This window comes from Thalassophryne amazonica, chromosome 11 (genome assembly GCF_902500255.1).
Source record: "Thalassophryne amazonica chromosome 11, fThaAma1.1, whole genome shotgun sequence".
Classification (NCBI taxonomy): Eukaryota; Metazoa; Chordata; class Actinopteri; order Batrachoidiformes; family Batrachoididae; genus Thalassophryne; species Thalassophryne amazonica.
In genome coordinates this window covers 67,365,412-67,382,891 of record NC_047113.1, presented here as the reverse complement: position 1 = coordinate 67,382,891, position 17,480 = coordinate 67,365,412, and the positions used below count along the sequence as shown (strand labels likewise).

General features: G+C 39.1%; 1 protein-coding gene across 5 annotated transcripts in view; it reads left to right on the top strand.

Annotated features, from left to right (window-relative positions):
* The window catches only part of ldb2a (LIM domain binding 2a), a 270,416-nt gene that overhangs the window by 179,634 nt on the left and 73,302 nt on the right, over positions 1 to 17,480 (top strand). For all 5 annotated transcript variants that reach the window (XM_034182057.1, XM_034182054.1, XM_034182058.1 and 2 more), the window contains exons 3-4: positions 2,953 to 3,125; positions 15,802 to 15,924. In XM_034182057.1, coding sequence (XP_034037948.1) covers positions 2,953 to 3,125; positions 15,802 to 15,924 — 296 coding nt within the window. The remainder of the gene's footprint in view (positions 1 to 2,952; positions 3,126 to 15,801; positions 15,925 to 17,480) is intronic.

Below are 17,480 nucleotides of genomic sequence, written 5' to 3'. Positions count from 1 at the left end.
AGTGCTCCACCCCGCCCGTCGGAATCTCTTTGTCTGAATAGCCGCTGCGGACGGCGCGCATTGCTTTATCAACATTTTTTCTGGACGTGTGAGGAATATCCGAGTGGACACTATTCGAGAAATTAAGCTGGTTTTCGGTGAAAAGTTTAACGGCTGATGAGAGATTATGGGGTGTTTCTGTCGCTGTAAGGACTTCCCACGGAGCGGGACGTCGCGCAGTGTTTCCAGGCGCCGTCGTCGGCCTGTTTCGACCTGAAAACATCCTAATTTAAGGCTTAATTCACCCAGGATGTCGTGAGAGAACAGAGAAGATTCAGAAGAGGCCGGCATGAGGACTTTATGCGGACATTCCACTGTTTAAGGACATTTTTTTAATGAAAGACGTGCGCGCAAATTCGTGGAGTCGTTTCCGTGACGACTCTGCAAATCTGTGTGCGCCGCGACAGGAAAAACACCTCCGTGTTGAAAACCATTTGTAAAATTCAGGCGGCTTTTGATGGCTTTCAACAAGTGAGTATCTGAGAAATTGTTTAACAGCTTGGGCATGTTCCAACTTGCCCGTTAAGGTTTCCAACGGAGGTGTTTTTCCTGTCGCAACCCCCCACGGTCGGGTCCGGCCCGACATGCGACTCTGCCCGCACGTTCTTTCAGTACAAATTGTCCGTTAACAATGGAATGTCCGAATAAACTCCTCATGCCGACTTCTTCTGAAAGTTCTCTGTTCTCTGACGACTTCCTGGGTCAACAGAGCCTGAAATGTGGAAGTTTTCAACTTGAAACGGCGAGACGCTGCCGCCTCGAAGTGCAGATCGCCATCAGGCACCGTGGGCCGTCCTTAAAGCGACACTACCAGACCAAAATCTCTCATCAGCCGTTAAAATTTTTACCGAAAACCAGCTGAATTTATGGAATGGTGTCCACTCAGTTGTGCCTTACAGTTTTGAAAAAATTTTGATCAAACAAAGCAGCAGTCTCTGAGCCATTCCTAAACAATGAAAAAACGACGAGAGGGTGGGCCACTCCTCACTCAAAGCCTGCCCACAGGCTAATGACGTAACCGACAGGCGTGAAAAAACTCTCGCATGCCCACGAGGGTTCAAGCATGTCTGATGTAATCACACGTGATTCAAATCCATATGGTTTTTGAAAAAAATAATAAGGTCCGTTACTTTTATCACAGACCTCGTATATGCATTGGGCAAAAATTAAACCTTGCATTTTGACCTTGGGCTTTGATCCCTGAACCTAAAATGTTAAAGGGTTCATCCATGGGTGGGACTTACCTAATGTACAAAATTTGGTCAGAATTTCTTAATATGTTTTTGAGATATTACACTGAGCAGTCTTTGAATTTCACAATAGAATGGACAGCTTAATTACTGTAACTTGTGTCAGTCTTGTGCAAATGTGTTTTAAAATCTAAATTCATATAAAAGAATTCACTGCTCAACTTAAAAAAAATTTGCATGGATCTTTTGAAAATAATTACAACTTAGCCACCACTGACTACATGCCATGAGACATTTATAGTCAGACTAACTCAAAATTAGCAAAGAATTTAGTTCTGTGGTTTAGTATGCATCCTTCACAAGGTTAATGAACTTAATTAACTTCATGAAAAAGTCATTGTATTTCCTATAATTTATTCTATCTTCTTTATTTTACCTCCATTCTACTCAGAAATGTCCTTGAGAATTATGACCCTAACTTTGTGAAGGTTTTTTTTTTTTACTTATTCCACTTAAATCAGAATGAATTGCATGTTGCAGCTCCAGTTTTATGATCAGCCTGTGTATTTTAAACTTTTTCAACCGATGTCCAACTGTTTTTTTAAACTGTTTTGTACCAAAATATTGTAAGCTATCAACTTACTAATATGTGAACATGCAAAAAAATTGTAAATACTCTCCAATTTAAGTTATACAGTCTAACCCATGAAGCATTTTAAAGTGTACAATAAAAAATAAATGCATCTCAATTATTATTCAGTTTCACACAATATTTCACTTTTTGCTGGGTTACTGGACAATAGGTTGCTATCCCTATGTCTTTGTGCGATATCCGTCATAGTCATCGGCGTCGTCCATTTATTGCAATAGATCAAAAACTGTCTAACATTTTTTTTTCTAATTTGGTGACGGTGTAATATGTGTTGTTGACATTGTTCCCATCTAAAAATCATATTCGTAGATTTATTCATTTGGAAATGGCGGCCATTTTTATGCCGAAAATTGCCATTTTCAGCACTTAAAGGAAATTTTCTCAAAAACTATATGATAACTTTTTTCTGATTTCTCAAGGGCATGTTATGAGTTATTTACATATTTCACATCAATAAAGTATAGTCATACATTTGATTGTTTGGAAATGGTAGCCATTTATGCCAAAAACAGCCAATTTGGGTATCTGGACCCAATTTTCTCATAAACGGCCTGATAACTTTTCTTTCAATTTAAGAAGGGTACAATAATGGTCATTGACCTTGTTCCCATCCCAAAATTATTTGCGTAGATTTGTTTGTTTGGAAATGGCGGCCATTTTTATGCCAAAAATAGCCATTTTGCCTGGGCTTTAATTGAGCCGGTAAACTACAGGGCTATTGGCACTCTAGTTTAATTTGTATTTTTTATTGACCCCTCTGAGTCTGGTCTGCTTGACGTTTCTTCCTCAAAAAAATGCCAGAGGGAGCTTTTCCTTACCTCTGTCACCTACATGCTTGCTCAGGGGCCTTGGTAAGGTTAGACCTGTCCCTTGAGGTGACTTATGTTGTGATTTGGTGCTATATAAATAAACTAAATTGGATGATTCAGAAGCCTCAGCAAACTTTAATCGGTTCTTCCTCGTCTTTGATTGAACATAACACCAAGTTTCATGGACATCAGCTGAAACCCTTTAGGAAATTGTTGACATAAGCGCTCATGTTAATACGTTTTCTTTCTTTGTTCCCTGCAGCAATTGGACGGACATTGATCCCCCGTTATTTCAGCACAGTGTTTGAAGGAGGCGTTTCCGAGCTCCACTACATCCTCAAACACTCCAAGGAGTCCTTCCATAACTCCTGCATCACCCTGGACTGTGATCAGTGCACCATGGTCACCCAGCACGGGAAGCCAATGTTTACAAAGGTAACATCTGACCCCTGAGCTGTCCCACCATGAATAATTGATAACAAGGTGTGATAATGGACCAGGCAAGGTGTTTAAAGAGCAAATCTGTTTTCAACCTTTGATTCTTTTGTCCCTTTTCATTTTCTCTGAGGTTTTTCACTCCAGCAGTTCACTGTATGAATTATAAAATGAGGTTTTATGCTTTAGCAGCATGAGTATTAATGTTCCACCCTGATTTCTAACACGGTGGATCTGTGTCAATACCCATGATTCTGCTTACTGCTGTGTGTCACTTTAACATTGAAATATCTGATGTTAAACCGCTTTCTCTGCTTCCCTCAAACGGAACCTGCATGAAACTGTGTTGTTCGTCTTTCAGATCCAGGCAATGAAATGACAAATACTCATATTTGCTCCCTTCAGTTATTGTTGCCTCCCCCCCGATCCCAAAAATCCATAGATATTGTTCATGTAAGACCTGTAACCCTTCAGGTTCTCCAAAGGAAAGTCTATGGAACTAAAGGAGATATGTAAAATCGTGAGGTTGCGCTCGTGGCTTCAGTGAAGCAGTGACAGAAACAAGTAAGGTGGCGAAAGCACAAATTGTGCAGGTGAGATGGTTCAAACATGACATCAGGGTCTTTTGAAGAGCTGAGCTCATCTGCTTTAGTCTCAAGGGGAAAGAATCCCTCTGTGCCAAAGTGAAAACCTGCTCCTACGGAGTCAGAACCAGATGGCTCGCTGACTCTTATAGTGTTCTTCTGCTGACTGTCTAAATGAATCTGAGTCCAGATACCTTGTCAGCGCCGAGCTAAAGGGATTCCATGTTCCTTGCACCATGAACCCTGAAGCTATGGCACCAGACTGGATTGTTTTGACATTAAACAGCTATAGGCTCTTTTGTCTTCCAGACTTGACAGTAGGCACTGGAGCTTGTGTGCATGCATGTGCACGTGTACAATATTTGTAATTAACATCCCCCCACCACCCACCCACCGCCCAGCGTACTAAGGGCTAATAAGAAAAGGGGGGAAAAAAGGCAATTTAAAAAACTAGAAAAAAATCTAAAAATGTAATTTTGAAAAATTAAGTTGATTCAACACTATTTTGAATAAGATCATAAATACTTGGCACTATGCTAATATCACTGCAAAATTTACTGTGTCAGTATATTGTCCAGTGAGTTGTGTATAAATTAATATTTTTATGCAAACATAACACCATCCATTGATGAATTTTTGACATGATACTGGAGAATATCCTCTTATGCAATGGGTGAAAGATGGGTTACAACCTAGACAGGTCTCCAGCCTACACACGTACAATTTAAGGGCCACCAATACGACTCAAAGAGCAACTTACACAAAAAACCCAGTGTTGTCCCAGTTAGCACTGCCCATTTAACCTAATCTTGAAGCGAGCTTTTGTTAATATATGCTAAAATATGGATAAATACAGTGACACCCCCCCCCCCCCCCCTTTGTAGCTAACATTAGCCTGCTCTCCCCATGTGGTTCTTTCCAGGATTAGTATATCTTTCCAATCACATTAAAACAGTTGCCCAGCTTGAAACCAGTAACACAGTTACTTTTGTGAGCTATAAACGTATCCCTAAGCAGCAACATATAACAGTTCAAAATAATAAATCTAATCATAAAATATTTAATAAATAAAAGAAAAATATACCCAACTTGCATGAATGGTGGCAAGAAGCAGCCACTTTTGTTATGCAATGTTCATCTTATAGAGCAGCATCCACCCACTTAGATACAAATATGCCATATTTTACAGATTTGATTCACTCTTGAGGACTTTTTTCATGGGCATATAATTAAATAGTGCAGACATTTGTTTATGTGCTGGCAACTAAAATATTACCAGGACTTTGCATGTGGCAGGTGCATGTATTTTTGATGTTGGTGCACGTTTACATGCGTGTGTGTGTGTAAAGGGGGCTGTCGGGTCATATCATCCATCTGTAATAAAAGCTGATCCTGTTTAAGACTGGAGCCTGTGCCTGTGTGTGGAGGTGGTTTTGTAGGGGGTTGGTCGGATTTTGTAGTTCTGTGAGGGGAATCTTTGTGCTGCCAGTCCCCCCCAAGAAAAGAAAAGAATTATACAAAATGTTTTGCAAGTATCTGCAGCGTTACCAGCTGTATGGGAAAGTCCAGATTTGGTCAACAAAAAGCTAAAATTTGATGCTCATCATGTTTCTCTCTTTTCATCTTCACCTAAATTAGATGAGAAGAATTAATTTATTAGAAAAAAAAAGAATTCCAAGAAGTGAGAGTGTTCTCTGTGAGCTCCTAGCAGCAGCAGCAGCAGCAGTGAGCCTGCAGCTTTGGAGGCCCGAATCTCAATCAGCTCTGCCTCACTCGCTCACTCACTTACCTCGACCCCACCACCCCACCCAACCCACCCCAGCTTGCTCTCGCGTTTGCACATTCCCCCTTGCTCTCGACTCCACCACTCTCTCTCTCTCTCTCTCTCTATCTCTCTCTCTCTCTTACCCACCCCCCAACCTCCTTCGCAAACACACACGCGCATGCATGCACATGTACACACACATACACATACTTGCACAGATACAGAAATGCATGCACACACATACACACACAAACACTCTCACATGTGCACAGATATGCACCCACACTAACATGCACGCATCTGCACACACTCACACAAACACACACACAAAGCATGCACGCATACACCTAAAGACATGCATAAGCACACACACAAACATGTACAACGTACGAAGATAAGCACGCACACAGACATGCATACATACACACGTACTTGTGCAAACATACACAAAGCACGCACACACACACACACACGCCTACACACAAAGCAGGCACACAGAGAGCCATGCACACATCTACACACACTCACACAAACACACACAAAGCAAACACACACACGTGCACACACACACAGCATACGCACCCAGGCATGTACACACATACACACATGCACTCGCATCCTTCATCCCTAGAGAAATCATCCCCAGCTCCCAACTCAGTCTCTTGCTCTTTCACGTTTCTCTCTCTCTCTCTCTCTCTCTCTCTCTCTCTCTCTTGCTCTCTCTCGCTTTCACTCACTTCACTTTAAGCATCCTAGTTGAAGGAACTTTTTCCTTCTTTTTCTTCTTGTTATGCTGCAAACTCAAATGTTGGCTGGTCATCACTTCACAGAAACGATGGAACGTAAATACAGAAATAAAATAATTGTAATGTGAGGCGAGGTCAATACAGCTCCACATTCACGGGAATTCTTCAACATCACTAACGACACATTTAATCCATAATTATTTGCGTTGTACTGTTTCTATTGCAGATTTGTATATTGTCACCCATCAGGTCATATTTAACCTGGTGTATAAACAAATGAGAAAGTTATTATCTCCCTCAAAGTTTTAACCAAAGATGTAAAATTTTCCACAAAATGAGCTAAAAATAGTGCAGAAGGTGTGATTTATACTGTTCTAACTCTGAACATTGCTCACTTATTGGGACTGTGTACTTTTTGTTGTTGCTTAGTCACTCAGTAGCCTCCAACCGTAGCAAACATTCTGGAACTAGAAGTTTATTCCCACTCAAACAAGGTCACATACAACACTATGCAAAAGTCTTAAGCACCCTAGTGGTTCAGTATATGTGTGTTTTTTGATGATTTGGACTGTTTTCTTAAGTGGGATGCTAATGTATTGATCTGACATCAGTATAGTAATTGGCTCAATAATGCGGTATCGCTGAACTGCACCTGTTGGTGTGGAGTCAATTATCCTGCCATTCAGAATCAGTATCAGAATCGGAATCAAATTTATTGCCAAGTTAGTTCTGACATACAAGGAATTTGATCTGGGGCCTGTTCCATAAAACAGGATTACCAAATAAGACAGGCTTATTTCATTAGTCTGTCTTATTTTCCAGTTGATTCACTGGAAAATAAGACAGACTAATGAAATAAACCTGGTTTGTTTGGTAATCCTGTTTTATGGAACGGACCCCCGGTGTCATTGGTGCATAAACAAGAATAAAAATAAAATGGGAAAAATACTTCTGTAAGAAGTGAAGGGGACAAATAGACAAATGGGCAAAACTATGTTCTCTGTCAAATAAATATAGTGGAATGGGGCTGTGCAAGGCATGCCAAACAATGGTTTATAATTTTTCTTCTTTTTTCTGCAGCACTGCTATCACTGTATTTTCTGTCAGTCTTGTATTTGTTAGAATGACCATAACAGATGATCACCTCATTGAATCTGGTCTGCTTGTGGTTTCTTCCTGTAAAATAAAAAAATATATTGAAGGACTTTTTCCTCACCACTGTTGCCAATGTGGTTCCTCACAGAGTTGGCCAGGTGTTGACTTTAGCATGTGAAAATGAATTTAGATTTTGGTGCTATATAAATAATGGATGTCCTAATCAAGCCCCCCCCGCCCGTCTTGATTTGAGTCATTTAATATCATCCACGTCATTAATGATATTCAAATGTATAGTAAGATGGAAGAGAAGGTGGTAGTATACATCAATGTCCAGTTGGTGGCTGTAATGCAATAACAGCTTACAAACCACCAATAAAGTTTGGGATGAAGAAGAAAAAGCAGTAGAAGACAATGACTGGATAAACAAAGACAAATTAAATGGAAACTACAAGAAATAAAACAGTGCCCTTTAAAATTACACCATGTATGTGAAGCGAAGCAGAGCACAAATATGTTTTTGAAACGTGCCGCCACAGAGATTGAGTTCCTTGAAGTTTAGTTGAGGTAACTGAACTCATGAAGGCTGATGAAGCCACCTTGCCAATGTTTGAGACTGGATCAGAACATCTCGAGCAAAAATAAACAGAACTCAATTGAAATTACTGTAAGTACAATTTTATTTATATTGTCCAAAATAAAAGAATGTCTCTGTTGGCTTTATATTCTCTACAACATACAACATCATCTGTCGATGGAATTCTTCATAGGTTGAGGACAACTGCATAGGACACTTACTGATGAATATAACACCAATACCAGAATTACAAGGACTCAAACATATACTAGTTATATGATGGGTTTTGTGTTCTTCGACAATCACAACACAAAGTTTTGATTCTTTCATTTACTTCTGTTTTACCTTTGCTGCAGTTAAAGGTTGCAGCAGAGTCACGTGATGAAGATGATGATGCAAGACATCGTAATCTTGCAATGTTAAAAACGTGGGTGATAATTCACTTTAATCAAAACATGCAGTAGCATTTTAGCATTTCACACGGTCTTATATAACAGGAGTTTTCTTCTCGTTGAAAGAAAAGAATGAAACATCCGGTTTTCCGCCTCACTACATTTCGATACACGTCTGTATTTGTCTGTCTGTTTACATGTATTCCCGTCTTCCTGCCTGTCTCACAACTCATGTCATTTATTTTGTTGACTGCATGTAAGATTGTTTAATGACCAATCTATAAAATACTAGAAAATATATAAATATTTTTTTAAATATGCTTTAAAACTCCCAAAAATACATTGGTTAAATAAACTAAGCAAATTTGCAATAACACAAAAATGCACTGCACCCAGTGAGTGTCTGCAATTTTTGCTTGATTAGTGTATTAAATTATTGACTGATAATCAGAATAGGCGATAACTGTTTTTCTCCTGATTGCCTAATCGATTCATCAACATACAATTCCAGCACGACTCTTTCTCACTTGCTGTCTACATGTAATTATAATATTTGTATCCTTCCCTCCATCATCTCCCTCTTATTCTCCAACTTTGCACGTCTGTCTTTTCACTCACTCTCTCTCTCATCTCATATTCTCTTGTCTCCCCCTTAATATTTGCTGTCTCTCTGTCCTCCCTTGTATTCTCCACCTTCATATTCTCTCTCCCCCACTCATTCTTTTCACCTTACTCTCCCTTTCTCTCTCCCATTACCTTTGCCATGGAGGTTTTGTTTTCCACATTTTGTTTCCGTGTATTTGTAGACATGTCTTTTTGAGTGGGGGTGGGGTGACGGGGGTCCTTTTCGGACGAGTTCACATTTTGGTGCTGGCCCTGATCCAGATCTAGATTTTATTTTCACTTTTTGTAGTATTATTCTACTCTGTGTCATCATCTCGCTGCCACTGTTCTCTCATCTAACGAATGGGCGGGGCTAGTTATCCAGGTGTTAGTCCACAATGTGTGTGTCGGGGATCTCGGGGTGACGAGGTGTTGACAAGGTAACGCAGGGTGCCAATTTGACCAGAAACTCCCCCCCCGCCAAGCCACTTGGCAACCCTCGGTATCTGAGTAGCTCTATTCACTACCCAGCAGGCTTTGCTCTCCCTGGCTGGTGTACGTTAGCTCGGGGGGCACAGTTCTTGTTACCAAAGCACAGTTGGGGAGTTTCACCATGCTGGGAGGCGAGCAAAGAGCAAAAGGCGAGTTTGTGACATGGTGATCTCAGCTCAAGTGAATATAATTGTCTGGGTGGAGAAATTGACTTGTGCAAGTGTGCACGGCCGGTTACTTGAGCTATGTAGCAAGTACTTGACTCTTTTTTTGTTTGTTTTAATTCCAGCATATCCCCAGGCAGCAAATGGATCTGGGCCGGATGTAGTCCAGCATCCAGTGCCAGTCCTGAAAATGGATCCAGTCCAGACAATTTTTGCACCCTGGCCCAGATCCAGCACGGCTCCACTTTACAGTTGTGGAACAGATCCAGACTAGATCTGAACTGGATCCGCAAAAGACCAACCGTTTACAGCCCATATCTGGCACAGATCTGGGACAGATGTGGTCCGCATCACAGCACATGGGGCGTGATGATAAGCAATTTTATCTGCACTTGGCAGAAACTATCCATTAGCGTTATAAGCTCGGGGCTGTGAAAACTCCACGGATCATGGAGGGGGGGTTAGCATGTACTCTGTAATCGTGATCGTCACTGAGGTTTTTTTAAATGCTTATCACAAAGCGGTTTGTTTCTTTACGACAATCAAGTTTTATAAGTCCACGGACACTGATCTGTGTGTTACAGATACAAATCAGTTTCCTTGGATCCATGGAACGTACCCCTGTAAAACTTGTTCCTGCCACGGTGCTGTGATGCGGTCCACATCTGTCCCAGATCCGTGCCAGATATGGGGTGTAAACGGTTGGTCTTTTGTGGATCCAGTTCAGATCTGGTCCGGATCTGTTCCAGAGCTGTAAAGTGGAGCCATGCCGGATCTGGGCCAGGGTGCAAAAATTGTCTGAACTGGATCTGTTTTCAGGATTGGTACCAGATGTTGGACTACATCCGGCCCGGATCTATTTGCTGTCTGGGTCCTTATGTTTTGTTTTTGTTTTTTTGTTGTTTTTTTAGTGTACATATTCCATATCATTCGCCCTATTGATGTTTCAAATCCCGCAAAACTTCGAAGAGGTCGCCGTGCTGCAAGATCTCAGTAACATTGAGAACTGCATTGAGACACTCTGATCACGCTGCACTTTATCCGCTGCACACAGACAAGAGCATTAACATCGCAACATAAAACTATTTTTATATTGTGCCTAAAACTCTCGTGAACATATTCTCTGGGTTTTTAGATGTTGTTAGTGCGTTTATTTTATGTAAACATGTGAGAATCACAGGCTGTCTCTCCGTTATTTTCAATGGGAGCTGCTGTGAGCTACGCTCGCTTCCTGATCATGTCGTTCTGGGGGAAAGTGAAGTTTGCTCTTTAATGTCTTTATTATTGTTCTTTACAACACTGTTTGTCCTCTTTGTTCCAGACTAATATATAGAATATGTTTGAAATTCGGTTTGCGTTTATTAAATTCCACGCAGATTAAACGTAACAGACACGGATTATTTGTTATAATTGTTTTAGCAAGTTTTCAGAGTATCATGCAGCAGTCTCTTATTAACATGATGAAAAGCATAAAACATACATTTTTGTAGTATAATATTCATTTACAATTGTCATCATGTGGATTCTCTATGTTGTTTGACTGCAGCGACTCTCTGGCGCGCAAGGGATTATGGGATACATCAATAGGGTGAATGCACAGTATACCTATAGCAAAGACATTTATTATAATTTGAAGAAAAAAAAAAAAAAAACTACCAGTCCCTTTTGGGGAGCATTCTTTTAAAAAAAAGAGTTTTGGTATTCTATTTTATTATTTTGAGTTTTAGAATATGTTCTGCACTACACATATTTAAGAATGTCTTCTTCAAGAATGTCTACTTCAATATCCATTTTAAAGCCATGCTTTACTGCTCAACAGATGTGCATTTTGTCCTCCAGTAGTAACATAATCATAAATGTGTAGATGGTATCAACATATATGATGATAACATGGAAAAAATGTCACCCACAAAGTGTTGGAGAAACCAGAGTGAGTTTAGTGCAGTTAACAAGTGTTCAAAACACAAACCCAAGCAGGATATACATGTTAGCCATTAAAGAATCGAAGCAAAAGTGGTAAACTGGTTCATGGCATATGACGAATGTAAGACATGTCTGATTACAAGCCACCACCCGCCCAATTTTTTCAAAGATCTGTTTTTTGAAAAAAAAAAAGAAAGACAGACAAAGACAAAATCTTCTTTTTCAAAAGAAAATACTTGTAATGGCAGTAAAAGGACACTGAAAGTGTGAAAGAACAGGCAGGGTGCATAAATGGTAATGATGTGCTATAAAATGCAATAGATCAGTGCAATAAATGGTACAAATTGACCTACCTTATGAGGTCCTCTTCATCACTCCCTCACCACTTGTGTCATGCAAGATCAATGACGTACTCCCAGGACCTCTCATACGGGCAAATGTCCAGAAAGTCCTCAGTGATACCCATGCTGTGGACATTTTAAAATACTTTCTTTTCAGAAAAATCTGTTTTAGTGGTCAAAAATAACAGAGGCAAGTTTCTCTCTTTATAAATCTCTCTTGATGCAGTTTAAGCAAGCAGTGAAAATAAAATCATTAAAATAAAATTGTGAGAACTTTTTGCGTATGTCAAAATAGGAAGCGCAGTGGACAGGAACGGGAACCTCAAGCCCTTCTGGGAGAACTGTAAATAATTGTAAATAACAGTGATTTAATGCGTTATTTGTAAAAGTTTTGTGTTGGTTCTTGTGGTGAGCTTGTTAAAGTTCTGTGGATAAATAATTGTGATGTTAAAATGCATTAGAACATCTGGTGCCATTCAGCATTATAAGTGTAAACTGTATCTAAGATCACGCACTTTTACTTGTAGCAGAGTATTTGCACAGTGTGATGTTAATACTTTCATTGAAAAAAATCTGGACACTTTTTCCCCACTGGCAAAAAACAGGGATAGGACATTGTTTTTATCAACTTTTTCTTGGAGGATTTATGAAAAAAAAGCTTCAGATAATAACTAATATTATGTAATTAGCTAATTTATATTAGCTAGATGCAATGTTATATATGGCATAGCCAGCACATCAGTGAGGGAATTGATAGCATATTGTATTTTTAAAGGTGAAAACTGACCATACATTTTACATATTTATATTGACTTGTAAATATTTTGTATTTTGCATCATTTCACTATTTATAAAAAGTTTCAAACACATGCATTGTGTCTAAATCTTTTGCACAATACTGTATTCTGCACAACGCACATTTTAAACACTTTAAAACTTTAATGGTCTAGTTACAAAATACATATTACAGCCAAACTGCTGCAAATCAGCAAAAGTAGATTGCATGCACTGAACATGAAAACCAAATAAATCCTGTAACTGTAATATTAATATAAACATTGTGTTAGTGCTATTACAGTGTTATAAAGCATCTTGCACGTTTGAGCCTATTCTCCAGAAGCATTATGAACGGCATACATGATAATAATCGATTTAATGACCTTCAGCTCCTCTGTTGTTAATTGATTGTCATGTTGATGTACAGTATTGAATTGCGTCTGAGCAGTGGGATGCTGTTATTCTTTTTGTGCTCTTCTGAGCCGGAGATCCCCTGATCTCAGACCCGTTGTGTGGAAGATTTATGACCCTGTTCTTAAATCAATGGGGACTCTCTGCGAGGGGCTGCGCCATTTAATGGTCCACTTTTTAATTTAAGGGATTCTCCTCTTCCTGGTTTCCATACGAGGACACAATTTAGCTTAAAAATTGGTCACTGTCATTCTAAGCAATGTAAGATTTTAGCCAACTGGCTATTACCGTGGAGGAATAAATACTTTTGTTGAGTGAATAGAGAAAATAGCTGTTTTGGATTGTGATGCATTTGTGGGTGTTCTGCACCAGTGAATCTCAGACAAACTCCTGCACATTTGTTGCACTTTGCAATTAAAGTGACCCCCCCGGGTCTTATTTAGGTGGCTTATAAATTTATTTATCAGTTGCAGAGCAACAATACTGGAGGTAATCCTACGAACAGTTGGTAATGTGGAGAAAGGAATCAATAGTGCAGCATTATATTTTACTGTAGGCTACAACATATGCAACATCATATCAGGAAAAAAAATGAATGTGTCCTCCTAGCTGTCAAGTACTTTGTGTGACAACAGGTTCCAGAGTTGTGTAGGTTTATGAAAGTCATTCGTATTGTCAAAGGAGAAATAGTAAAACACCCAAAGTTGCAAGATTTTATTAAGTGTTGAATTGTTTCTGGATTCTGACAGTCCAATGACAATTAAATCTGCATTTAATGATTCTTTCCATGTTTTTCAGATTATTTATTATTGTTTTTTTGTTTGTTTGTTTGTTTTGTTTTTTCATTTTTTAATGTGTTGTTTTGTCTTCCAGTTCAAGCAAGGTATAAAAAAATCTGTTACACTGATAATTTAAAAAAAAATTCTCACATTGAGAAACTTGTAAAAGGTTGACTTTGGTATTTAATAATTTACTCAGACTGATTAATTATTTATTTACCTGTTGATTCAACTAGCTGTTTTAGATAAATTAGTTTGGTGTCTTTATTTAACTGATAATAATGCACAAATATGTTTATAAGATGGGCAGCAATTACTTTACGAGTATCCAACTGTCATTTTTACACAAGTATTTGTTGTTCAACACGTTTATCAAAATTTGTAAGGACCAAATCAGTAATTAAGGTTTTTGTTTTAGATGTAATCAGTTTGATTTGTATCAGTTTTGTGAAACAATGCACTCTTAAATGTTAATAATGTCACAATAATTATTTTAAACACAATAATTGGTGTGTATTTCTAATTTCCAGTGTCTTTTGTACAGTAATATTCTGCAGTTTGAAAGGCTCCTTTGTTAAAAGAAAAAAAAAATCTTTATTTGTTTTTCTTCATTTGTATGGGTTGTTATCTTTTTATTTTTGGGTTGTTTTCAGTTTCACCATGTTGCGTCCTTATTTGGACCCTGAGCCACAGGTCAGCTATTAGACAAACTTCCATTAGAATAAATTAAAAAATAAACTACAACCCTTTTTATTGTCCATTAGAAATTCAGGATTATTTCCAAACATGTTTTTAGTCTAATCCACGTTCATCTAGTTCACAGAAGCCATTATCAGACCGTACAGATTCCAGAAGTGTTTAAAACTCTCAGCACGACACGGACAGCATAAAGCCTTAATTATTGTGTTATTGTGTTATTTGCCTATTTTGATAAGAAATAAAAATAGTTACCTGAAGTTTTAGTCAGTCTTCAAAATAAATTATTTTATTTGTTCAAGTCTGATATTTTCCAATACTTTATTTTCTAAATTGTGAAACAAAACTCTTGTCTCTACACATCGTCACTGTAATCTCCGTGGGCTGGATAAGTCATGAATGCACCGTTGCACATAGAGAGCGCGCACATTACACGGATCCACATCCTCGCCAGTGAAGCGGCTTCATATTCAGGCTTTTTCCCAGCTTCTATTATTATCTTCTTTTTTTTTTCAATCTTCTTTTTCTACGAATGTGTTGGAGTTAGCGGTGGAATATCTGTCCGGCGGGGGTGGGTGGGTAGAATTGGGGGGTTGGCGGGTGGACTTGGGGGGGCAGTATGGCCGCTAGCCTCTTTCTTGTTGATCCTCGGGAGACCATCTGCGCTGGGGGCATTGATTAGAGTGTGTCTGGTGGGATTACATCTTTGCCGTTGCCATGCCAACTAATCAGCTGATCCCCCCCTCCCCCTCCTCCTGTCGGTCTCTCCGTTTTCTCGTTCGCTCTCTCTCTCTCACTGGTTGTCACAGCAACGAAATACAGGAGAAGCGCGAGGGCCCCGGTGAACGATGAATTCAGCTAAAGGGGTGAAAAAATGTTTTTCCCCTCTGTCACTCTCTCCCTCTCTCTTTATCTATGTTTCTCGGTCTTCGTCTCGCTCGCTCTCGCTCTCTTCCTAATTGGCAGCTCTCTCTGACCTGAAGTTCTTTTGTCTCTGGTGTAAACAAACCCTCGCCAGATTACATTTATTTTCACATTTTGAAAATAACTGGATGGTTGAGAGGCCCAAGGACAGATGCTGTGAATGAGGGAAGTGAGCGGAGTAAATATTGGGAACATAATAGCTCGCTCCACGCTTCAGACTCCTTGAACAAATTCCAAAACGAAGAAGCCCTTGCAGCTTTTTATGAAAATCGCGCCTGGCAAATAAACCCTGATTTGTGTCTGTCCAAATCAGCTGGTGGCTGCCTGCCAGACGTTTATAAAGAGACATCAGACCGACTCCAGATCAGTGCTAACTATGTATTTTTTTCTTCTTCTTCTTCTTACAGGTTTGTACGGAGGGTCGTTTGATCCTGGAGTTTTCCTTTGATGATCTGATGAGGATCAAGACATGGCACTTTACCATCCGGCAGTACCGAGAGCTCATCCCCCGCAGCATCTTGGCCATGCACGTGAGTGTGACATCATTACCACGCGACAGTCCTCATCTGAAGCCGTGTCTCAATTCAGAGGTCACAGCAGTATGACTAGCCTGCCTTACTTTGAAGGCTCCTTGGAATGCGGCCGACGAATGCAGCCTTCTTTCCCCTGAAAACAAAGGATATAACAGGTGCATCACCTGTTTACCAACCGTAGGTTAAAAAAACAAAAGGAAACATTTAGGCTCCATGGGTATATATAAATAAGTAACATTGAAAAGTAAAGTGAGCTGGGTATTGGGAGATGATTACTGAACTACGGGTTATGACCAGGTTGCTAGGTGATGAGGGTAGAGGCAGGATAAAATGATGACATAATTGCAAAATGCTCCGTGGACTAAACCATCTCATTTCAGAATGGTTGGTTTGACCTCTGCTGCCTGAAAAGGCTAGATCTTTGTAGAACACAGCCTTTGAAGGATGCATTCCCTGATTTAAGACAGAGTCCAAAGAGGAGTTCTGTGTATTTATTCCCACAGTCCTTCACCTACTGAGTCAGAAGGTGAGGCTCTCAGTTTACCACTTGAGTTACACTCCTGCCCTCACCTATGATCATGAACAAAAGAACAACATCGCAAATACAAAAGAAATCTGTTGGGTATCTGGGCTTACACTCAAGGACAAGATGAGAAACTCATATTTGGGAGGGATATATATATATATATATATATATATATATATATATATATATATATATATATATATATATAAAGTCACATATGATTTAAATATTATCCACTTCATGTCCATTTTTTTTTTTTCTGTAACGGCAAATGTACCTAAACTATGAATAAAAAGCTGCTTTTTCTATGTAGCTGGATTTTTTCAGCCAAATCTTCCTGTGAAATTCACTCTTTAATAAATTGGCCCCTGTGGGCATTTGCACTAATTCCTGGAGAGTGAGATATTGAGGGTATTGTGGTCCTGCCAGATCTTCAGTGTGAGTTTACTCTTTTGATCGTTGCTTGCACAAATGAAAGCACACACAGACACGTGGGAGTCGGAATAGAAAAGTTGAACTGTAGATTTCAGTACAGATGAAGTCACAGTGAAAGGCTGACTTTTGATGTGAGCTGAACCGCTTCCCCACATTGTACCAATCATCCCAAAGTACTGTCTTGAAGATAAATTTTATTAACTTTCTTTTTCTTAGATGGTCTATAGAATATGCTTATTTTTCATTCAAATATATGAGTATTTACTGTTAAGTGTTTAGGGGATTAAACTATGTCATACAAAGAGAAGTACTGCATGTTTTTATATACCAACAAAACCCTAATTTTTATTTGATTACATTCCAGGAAAGCTAAAACTTGACCATAAATCACTGTATATGATAATAAGTAAGAAAGAAGCGATCATTTTAGAAAAATACTTCAAAATAAAATGTATTTTTAAAAATATATATAAAAAATAATTCCTTCACATTCAAGCCATGTTAAAAATGATGACATTCACTGAAACATGCATGTTTGTCCTGACCATAAATTCATCAAACTTCTCAGCTGAAATAAGATTTCAAACCTAAT